Source organism: Narcine bancroftii, chromosome 3 (genome assembly GCF_036971445.1).
Source record: "Narcine bancroftii isolate sNarBan1 chromosome 3, sNarBan1.hap1, whole genome shotgun sequence".
Lineage (NCBI taxonomy): Eukaryota > Metazoa > Chordata > Chondrichthyes > Torpediniformes > Narcinidae > Narcine > Narcine bancroftii.
The window spans coordinates 169,302,915-169,312,914 of record NC_091471.1 but is presented as its reverse complement, the minus strand read 5'-3'; the positions used below and the strand labels follow the sequence as shown (position 1 = coordinate 169,312,914).

Sequence of the window (10,000 nt, the reverse complement as noted above, 5' to 3'; positions counted from 1 at the left end):
TCTCCCTCTGCAGACGTGGCCCGACTTGTTAAATATTTACAGTCCATTCCAGCTATCTTTCAGATTTCCTGCATCTGTCATTTTTTGCCAATTCTGAAGTAACTCATCATTTTCCTTCTCACTATACATACTTTGTAAACAACTGGGACCCCAACATTGATAATTATGGCACTGAAAATTACTTGTTTATTCTGATTGTTTGTTTTCTCTCCATTAACATATCTTTCTATTCATACCAGTAGGTTATTCCCACTTCATCATATTCTAAAATTTTGTTTAATAATCTCATCTGACACCTTATCAAAAGGCCTGAAATTCTGAAAATATCACATCATTTGGTTCACCTCATCTATTCTGCTAATATCCACTGTGACAGATTATGTTATATTTTATATAACACATTTTATATTTTATATTGTGGAAGGTTTTTTAGTGTAGAAACACTTTAATGTATATACAAACACTTCAAAACAGATCTCATTTAAAATGCCAGAGCTCTGCTCAAGCCAGACAGTCAAGGCTCCGAATGCCTTGGCAAAAACTTTGAAGAATGTCTATAAGGACTTTACAAGAGGGTGTTAAGTGCACACACTGTTATTGTTTTGGAAAGCAACAGATGAACAGACTCAAAGATTAGGTCCGAAGCCGCAGTCTTCGGGAGAGGGGAGAGGGGAGAGGGGAGAGGGGAGAGGGGAGAGGGGAGAGGGGAGAATTCAGTTCTACAGTTCAGCAGGGACTGGAACATGACCAGCTGGCAAGCTTGTGCAAAAACTCCATTTTGAAGATGGGTTGTGAGTTCTCAGTTCAGCCTGGGCTACAAGAGGAGATGGCTGGCTGTATAATGTTTCATTTGAAATAAGGGAAACAAAAAGGAACCCTGTGGTGACCTGAAAGAAAGAGGTTTTCATTTGGAAAACCCTGAGGGGGCAATTTTCTTCAGCAAGGCACTGAAGTGGCTGATCAGAAGGAATCAGTTTGTGTCCAAGGACCAACAAATCTCTCTGAAAACCAACAAGAACCTTCCAGAGCAGTAACCATTTACCTTCCAAGCATCAAAGCCTGGTGAAATTCATAAATGTTAAATTCTGTTCACAATATAAGAATTGCTGATACCAGTGAGGAGGTGTGAGAAGTGAGATTGGGCTGTGAATCAAAGAAGTTTTCTTAACTTAAACACACATTACATATGTACGCTTAGAATTAGAAGGGGGTTAAGTTAATAGTAATGTTAAAGTTTGATCCTGTTTTTATGTTTAAAGAAAATTAAAAGCAACTTTTGTTTAAGTAACCATGTCTTGGTGAATTTGTATTGCTGCTGGGTTTTGGAGTCCTCTGGGCCCATAACACCACAAAACAAACTCAATGTCAAACATGCTTTCCATTTTATATTAACCAAGGGCCAATCCCATTATTCATTTCTAAGGGCTCTATTACCACTTCCTTCACAATAGAAAAAGACTTGCCTGTTGTTTTCTCTCCTTTTATTAAATAGTGTGGTTAGGGCTTTTAAGAGATGATAATCAGTCCATCCAGTATCTTTACAGCTAACTACAAAATTCTATGATGCAGATAATTTATTGGCTTCCAGTCTCATTAATTTCTCCAAAAATAGTTTTGTTACTAATGCTAACTTTTTCCCCCAACATGCACATTCCACAAATCACTTCTAGTAGAGTTTTTTTGTGAATTATAGATCATATTCCAGAAATGTGAGAAAGTCCATTTTGTAAAAGCAGGACAGAATAAGTCTCAGAATTGTAATGCCTGTCATTACAAAATCAACAGTCCATATCTGAAGTGTGGCATTAAGAATAGGTCTCTTCAAATGGTGAGCAATTGGTAAACCTTGGAGTACTTCAGAGTAAAGCCACAGGAATTATTTCCATCTTAAAGAACCATAGTTATATGGATGCAAATTGGCCCATTACTTTTAGAGCAGCAGAGGTGACTCAATAAAGGATTAATTGTCAGTAGTTCTCAATCTTTTTCTTTCCACCTACAGACCACCTTAAGCAATCCTTTACTAATCACAGAGCATCGACGGCATTGGGATTACTTAAAGTGGTATGTGAGTGGAAAGAAAAAGGTTGAGAACCACTGGTTTATATTGTCTAAAAGACCAGGGAACATGCATAGATTGATTGCTTGTTGATTCTTCTTTGCCCAGAGCAGTCAACTGACAGAATACATTGCCAGCTCATATGTTAAATAGAAACTCTTCTCGTGTTTTCAAAAGAGACCTGGGCCAATTCTTGGTGGATGAAGAAAAATACATAATTTATAAAGATGCAAATTCCTAAAAAAAACAGTACATCTGAGACCAAAATAACTGCATTCATTAGATGTTAATTTATTTGATTGAGAAACAGAAAAAAATAGCTGAAGTTTTTACATAATGTGGCCAATGACCACATTAGCTTGCAGTTCTCATATCTGGGCATCAGGGAAAGAAGTGATAAATTTAAGCTATGAGGTCTGTGTAACTAAATAATTTACCAATATTCACTTCTTGGTACTAGATGTGAATAATTGGGTCAAAGACATCTGCTAATCTGGAACATAAAATGGGCAAAAGTTCTGACAAAAGAGAAAATAGAAAAATGAAGTTAAAAATACTTACTTCAATTGTAATACTTGATCTTCCATCAAAGATATGAGAGGTGAAACCACTACTGTAACACCTCCTGTGTAAACAGCAGGGAATTGGTAGCATAAGCTCTTACCATAACCTGTTCAATTTCAGAAAAAAAAGTAATTGGTTTTTCAAATGACACAGTTGTTGAAAAATTACAAGCGAGCTGCGTGCTGCATTCCCTTAATCTCCTTCAGGTGTTAATGTATGCTGAGATAGAATTCTACAAGTAGCAGATGCCTGGCACCTGCCCATTGGTCCCTTATAGGGTGTCAAAAGCCTGTTGGAAATATTTAACCAAGAGTCAAGGATTTTAAAAAAAGTAAAAGCTGATTCAATTGATCCTGTTCTCACTTTATGTTCAGAAAGCTTGGTGAAAAGTTAGCTGTTAGGACACATTCTGCAAAAGATTAAGCTTGTTGGGAAGAAAGTGACAGATGGAGAAAAATGTGGCAAATTTGTGAGGTTGCGCACTCTGGAATGGAAAACAGAAAAACAAAATATTCTGAAACAGTGCAAAATTTGTTGGTTATTCAGAGGAACACTGGAGCGTTGGTTCAAGAAATAGTGCAAGTAAGTACTCTGGCCTGACAGATGATTATGAGGGCAAGTGGCATGTTGGCCAATATTGAAGGGTGACAGAGTACACAAGAAAAGGGTCATTGTTAAGATTATACATGCTATTGGCAGGAAACTGATGTATGCACATTTGTTTCCAAATTTCAAGGATGCATTTGCCCTAAAATCAGTTATTCTTGGGAAGAGGGAATCAAGAGACAAAGTAATATTAGCCTAATAAAGAGGTTCATGAGAATTGACCTTATTGAGACATGCAAAGTTCGTCAAAGGAGTGTCAAGGTTGGCAGGGATATCTAGATCCATGAATCATTGTTTCAGAATATGGAATCTAACACTTAGGAGATAGCTCTCAAGTTCAAGTTTAAATTTATTGTCAGAGGAGACATGAAATCACATGTAACCCTGAGATTCTTTTAATGCAAACTGTACTCAAGAAAAGATAAGTATACAAAAGAGATATGTAAACAAAAAAATAAATGTAGGAAACAAACTGATTTTGCATGTGCAGAAAAACTAAATATTCAGTAATAAATAGCATGGAAGAGTCCTTAAACGAGTCCCTGATTGAGTCTTGTTTAGGTGTCTGATGGTGGAGGGGGAACAATTGATCCTGAATCTGGTGATGTGAATTTTGTGCCACATACATCTCCCTCCTGGTGGCAGTAACAAGAACAGAGCACATCCTGGGTGGTGTGGATCCTCGATGATTGCTGCTGCTCTCTAACAGTGGCATTCCACATACATTTTCTCGACAGTGGGGAGAGCTTTGCCTGTGATGTACTGGGCTGTGACCACTACATTTTGTAGGTGTTTTCAGCTCAGAGGTATTGGCTGTGATGCAGCTGGTCAACACACTTTCCACTACACACCTGTAGAAGTTTGCCAAGGATTCCAATGTCTTAACAAACCTCAACAAACTCTTTTCTTTGAATTGTAAATCCTTAAATTCCCTAACCTTTGGTTATTCAGTCTTTCAGTACTTTCATGGATTAGACATCTTGAGAACCAGACAATATGGGGTTTGGTGGGAAATAGGATGGGGCACATTCAGTCATTATGTAATTGAATGGCAAAGCAGTTCCATGGATAATCTTTTCTTTTAAAAAATGTTCTAGAATCCCAATTTTCTACTCAAAAATATCTCAATTTGGCAAACAACTATTATGCAGAATGAAAGTCCTCACTACCAAGACCATGAAGGAAGTCATCACCACTATTCTAACTGAATATTACTCATCAATAAGCCTGCAAGATTTTGTGTTTTAAATTCTGAGTGAACAAGTCAGCAATGCATAGAACTTGCAAGTCATCAACTGTTGCTCAATGTTCTTCATTCTCATTCAGCAAGTTGTAAGTGCAGACATTTAGATACCCTGGCTCAATAAGTGGCAGTGCTGCAGGATTGCTTTGGAACCACATTTTGAAGGAGATTCAGGGAGGTGGCCATATCAACATCAATGAGCATAGAAGCACAGTATCCAGCAACGTAGATAAGTGTATAGAAGATGTCATGGAGACCAAACACAACACAGCCAGAGCAAACCAGAATCCATGGCAAGACGCAGAGGTCTGTGCACTACTCAGAGTTTAGGATGCTGGTTTCAGATCAGGTGTTAAGATGGCACCAAGGACAGCAAGAGCTGAACTCTCCTGGGCAATCAGGAAGCCAAAGCAGGAATTCACAAAGAGCCACAGATAACTATGCAACACTAGCAATAAAAGGTGCATTAAAACCATAAAAGACCACGTCAACCTTGCAGGTCAGTGATAACGATGCCTCCCATCCCAACAGACTGAACAACTTCAAGATATGGTTCGAAGCAGAAAACAACAACACCAAAGAAAGCCCCAGATGCCCGTGAGAAACAGGAACCCTGCATAGCTGTAGCTTGGGTGAGGTGATCCTATCCAGGGTGAACCCACACAAAGCAGCAGGACCAGATAACATTCCTAGCATGTTGCTGAAGGACTGTATGGATCAGTTGATGGAGGTCAAAATTGACATCTTCAGCAGCTCACTCAAGCAGTCCCTACAGGATTCAAGGCAAGTGCAGGTCCTTGGGCCCTCGATGTTGTGCTGACCCATATATACCTTAAAAAAATTAAATCCACCGACACAGTAACTTCTATTTTCCTTCCATCCATGTGCCTAAGAGTCTCTTAAATGCCCTTAATGTTTTAGCCTCCACCGTCATTCCAGGCACCCACAACTTTGCATAAAAAAACATGTCTGATGTCTTCCCTAAACTTCCCTCCCTTCACTTTGTACACATGTCCTCTGGTGTTTGCTATTCCACCCTATCTATGCCTCTCATAATCTTGTAAACCTCTATTAAGTTTCCTCTCATCCTTTCATGCTCCTTGCCTCATAAGACTTATTTTCCAATCCAGGTAACATCCTGGTAAATCTCGTCTGCACCCTCTCCAAACTTTCCACATCTTTCCTATAATGAGGTGACCAGAACTGAACACAATATTCTAAGTGAGTTCTCACCAGAGATTTGTAGAATTGCAACATGACCTCTGTGCTCTTGAACTCAATCTCCCTAATAATGAACCCCAGCATCACATAGGCCAGGGATGGCCAACCTTTCAATTTAGACATACAGGCCATTTTGGCCTACGAGTATGTACCAGGGATGTAGATTAATTGTGACAGCCCAGACTCATGGGCCGAAATGGCCTATTACTGTGCTGTATGTCCAAATTAAAAATTAAAAGGTTGGTCATCCCTGCCATAGGCCTTCTTAACTATCTCAGCAACCTTGAGGGATGAATGGATTTGGACCCCAAGGTCCCTCTGTTCGTCAACATTCTTAAATAACCCTGCACTCAGCCTTCTAATTTATCCTTCCAAAATGTATCACCTCACACCTAGCCAGATTAAACTCCATCAGCTATTCTCTGCTCAACTCTGCATCCTATCTATATCTTCTTGTAACTTTCAACAACCTTCAGCTCCATCAACAACTCATCCAACCTTTGTAACATCTGCAAACTTACTGACACATTCTTCCACCTCTTCATCCAGGTCACATAAAAATCACAAAGAGCAAGGGTTCCAGAACAGATTCTTGGGGTACTCCACTAGTCTCCGATCTCCAGGCAGAATACTTCCACTACTACATTCTGCTTTGCTTCGGCAAGCCAATTTTTTTTTTTTATCCTCATGACTTTCTGAACAAGTCTCTCATGGGGGACCTTGTCAAATGCCTTGCTAAAATTCATATGGACCACATTTACCACCCTACCTCATCAATTTCTTTTGTTACCTCCTCAAAAAACTCAATTAGGCTTGTGAGGCACATCCTTCCCTTCACAAAGCCATGCTGACTATCCTTGAGTAGACTGTACTCCAAATATTCATAGATCCTATCTTAAGAATCCTCTTCAATAGTATGGACACCATAAGACTCACAGGTCTATAATTCCCAGGATTCTCCCTATTGAAGTATTAGCTAGTCTAGTAATTATTCCCCATGTTTCAGAAGATATCGTTAGTTGAAGTTTGATTTCCCATGTTTGTTGTATCTTTTCCATGGGGACAGATCTCAAATTCAATATAAGAGTATTAATAGTAGCAATTAAACCCTTCTGAAAGGGGTTTAACTGGAACAAAGTGTCAAGTAAATCTGGTTGTTGCATTGCTAGATAATTCGATATTATCGTATTTAGGTAATTTCTAATCTGTAGATATCTACAAGAAATGCAAGCATGGTAAATTATATTTGGTAGAAAGTTGTTCAAAAGACATCAAACCACCATCAGAGAATAAATCTATAAAAGACACAGTACAACTCAGATTATCCGAAATCGGATTCTCCAAAATCCTTTTATCCATTTTTTTAAAAAATTTCATATAAATGAGGATATCCCAAATAAATCAGGAATCCTCGTTTATCCAAAATTTTTCGGAGCCAAAGTGACCGGGGATATCAGGCTGCCATCTGCAGATCTCGGTTTCCTGGTGTAAGCAGAGGACCTCAGGCTTCCAGGCAGGAGCAGGAACTTCAGTGGGGAAGTATAGGTGATCAGTGGTGGCTAGCAATTTTTTGGTGAGAATTAATTGTTGTGGTATATACACTGTTATAAGTGATTTGTTGTTACTACAGGGCCATTTTCTTTTAAATGACCATTTCTCCAAAGAAACATTTATCCAGAATAGGTCCAGTCCCAACCATTTTGGATAATCAGAGTTGTACTGTAATTCCTTTAATCTTCCAAATAAGGAAGATTCGGTCAAGAGTAGGTGGTGTAAAAAAAAAATTAAGATACACAATAATAATCCAAAAAAACCTTCAAAATTGAAACAAAATATGTAATGAATATTTAATAATTGGCTGGAAATATAATTACTGATCTTAGTTAGGTAATGATGGTCCTAAAAAAGGAGCTAAAGAATAATTCTGGACAGATTTCAATTCCAAATCTACCCAGAGGGGATGTCAAATTTATCAAAGTAATAAATTTTTAAAAATCATATAGCGAATATTAACTGCCCAATAGTGAAATCTCAAATTCTTAGGTTTTTGTAAGTGAAGCTAATTCAATTTGGGCCCCCTTACCATTCCAAATATAAGATGATATCTTAGAATCAATATTATCAAAATAAGATTTTGAAATAAAAATTGGGACAGCTTGAAATAGGTATAAAAATGTAGGTAATATTATCATCTTAACAGCGTTAATACGACCAACTAACGAATGTGCACGTCATTCTTTAACTACGGTTTAAAGTTGTTCATAGAGTTTATATGTCTAAAGATAAACTAGATCGCGTCTTTCTTAATATGAGCTCCACTTGTGATAGATGCAGTACTAAGGTAGCTTCATTAACTCATGTTTTAGTCATGTCCTGTGTTAGAAAAATGGTGTAAAGATATTTTTAAAATTCTATCAATGATACTGGTTTATAACCTAACCCCTTAACTACTCCTTTTGGAATTACAGATGTAGGTTGTTTACCAACTTCTGCATACCGAGTAATAGCTTTTTCTGCACTGTTAGCTAGAAGAGCCATTTTACTTAAATGGAAAGATTCTGATTCTCCTACATTATTTTAATGGCTTTCTCATATTAGGTCTTTGTTAAATCTAGAGAGAGAGAGAGAGAAGAAAAAAATTTTTTTTTTAATAAATCGGAAGTCACACTTTAGATGCAACTATTAAATTTGAAGAAACATAGAAACCATTTATTGATTACTTTTGTGGGATAAAATTGGCGTTATTCTATGAATTAACAAAAACATTACATCTGGAAAGGAAGAATTATCTGTAGATGTGGACTGGAGCTATGTTTTAAACTAGTCTACAGATCCTTGGGATAGGCCGCTCAGTTGGTTTTTTTAATTTTATTTAATGATATATACAGTAAAACTCTGATTCATCCGAAATGGTAGGGATCGGGCCTATTTCGGATAAATGTGTTTTTTTAAAAGAACTGGTCATTTTTTAAAAACAGTCCAGTTCAACAGCAAATCACTTATAAGTGTTTAAAGGACAACAAACAAGACTTTTTAAACATTAAAATAATGCTTCATTCTCACCAAACAAATGCTGGCCATCACATATACTTTATCACCGAGGCCCTGCTCATGCTGGGAGGCCAAGGTCTGCCGCTGTTACCCTGAAATCCCTGGTCAGTTCGGCTCCGAAAGAATTTTGGATAACTGAGGATTTTGGAAAATCTGATTTTGGATAATGGGAGTTATACTGCATATATATTTTTTCATATATTAGTTGTTTTTTTATATATATATATATATTACTTTATCTCCGTTTTCTTTGTTAGAATTAATTCTAATATGTCACATTTTCATTCTTTGGAATTTATATATGATATACTATGTAGACTTGGGCATGCCATTTTAATTCTATTATTTCTATTCTCCTTATGCAATGTGTATTATGAAATGCTAATAAAAAGATTGAAAAATAAAAGATTCTCCCTATTGCCTTTTTTAAACAAAGGGACTACATTTGCCATTCTCCAATCCTCCGGCACCTCCCCTGTGGCCAAAGAGGACTTAAAGTTCATAGCTACTGCTACAGCTATATCTTCCCTCACCTCCCACAGCAACTTGTAGTATATCACATCTGGCCCTGGGGACTTATCAATCTTGATGTTTTTGAGAATATCCTCTTCCCGAATAAGCACCTTGTCCAGCACATCAACCTGTTCTGTTCTGACCTCGCCCTGATCAAGGACCTTTTTCTCTTGTGAATACTGAAGCAAAGTATTAATTTAGGACCTCCCCAACTTTCGCCAGCAACAGCATCTGGGACTGGAAGAGGACAAGCTGGCAAGCTTGTGGAAAACCCCATTTGGAAGACAGGTTGTGAGTGCTTAGTTCGGCCTGGTCAAAGCCCTTGTGGTTCATGGAAGAGGAGAGGACTGGCTGTCTAATGTTTCACTTGGAATAAGTGAAACAAAAAGGAACTCTGTGGTGACCTGAAAGAAAGAGGTTATCATCTGGAGAACACTTAGGGGGCAAGTTTAGTCAGCAAGACACTGGAGAGACAGATTAAAAAAGAATCAGTTGTGGGTTTCCTGGAACAACAAATCTCTCTCTGAAAACTGACAAGAACATTCCTGAGTGGTAACCATTTACCTTTCATGCACTAAAGCCTGGTGAACTTTATAAATGTTAAATTCTGTGCACAGTATAAGAATTGCCTGCAACCAGTGAACTTGGAGGAATGACAAGTAAGATTGGACTATGAATCAAATAACTTTTCTGAAATTACACACACATTACATACACATGCACTTAGAATTAGAAGGGGGTTA

At 37.7% G+C, this 10,000-nt stretch overlaps 2 protein-coding genes across 2 annotated transcripts in view; both read right to left on the bottom strand.

The window, feature by feature from the left end:
• The window catches only part of wrn (WRN RecQ like helicase), a 286,387-nt gene that overhangs the window by 195,186 nt on the left and 81,201 nt on the right, over positions 1 to 10,000 (bottom strand). The gene's annotated exons all lie outside the window — the stretch shown is intronic.
• Positions 1 to 10,000, bottom strand: part of LOC138759620 (bifunctional 3'-5' exonuclease/ATP-dependent helicase WRN-like) — a 21,931-nt gene that overhangs the window by 9,042 nt on the left and 2,889 nt on the right. The window contains exon 2 of the mRNA XM_069930336.1: positions 2,621 to 2,729. Coding sequence (XP_069786437.1) covers positions 2,621 to 2,729 — 109 coding nt within the window. The remainder of the gene's footprint in view (positions 1 to 2,620; positions 2,730 to 10,000) is intronic.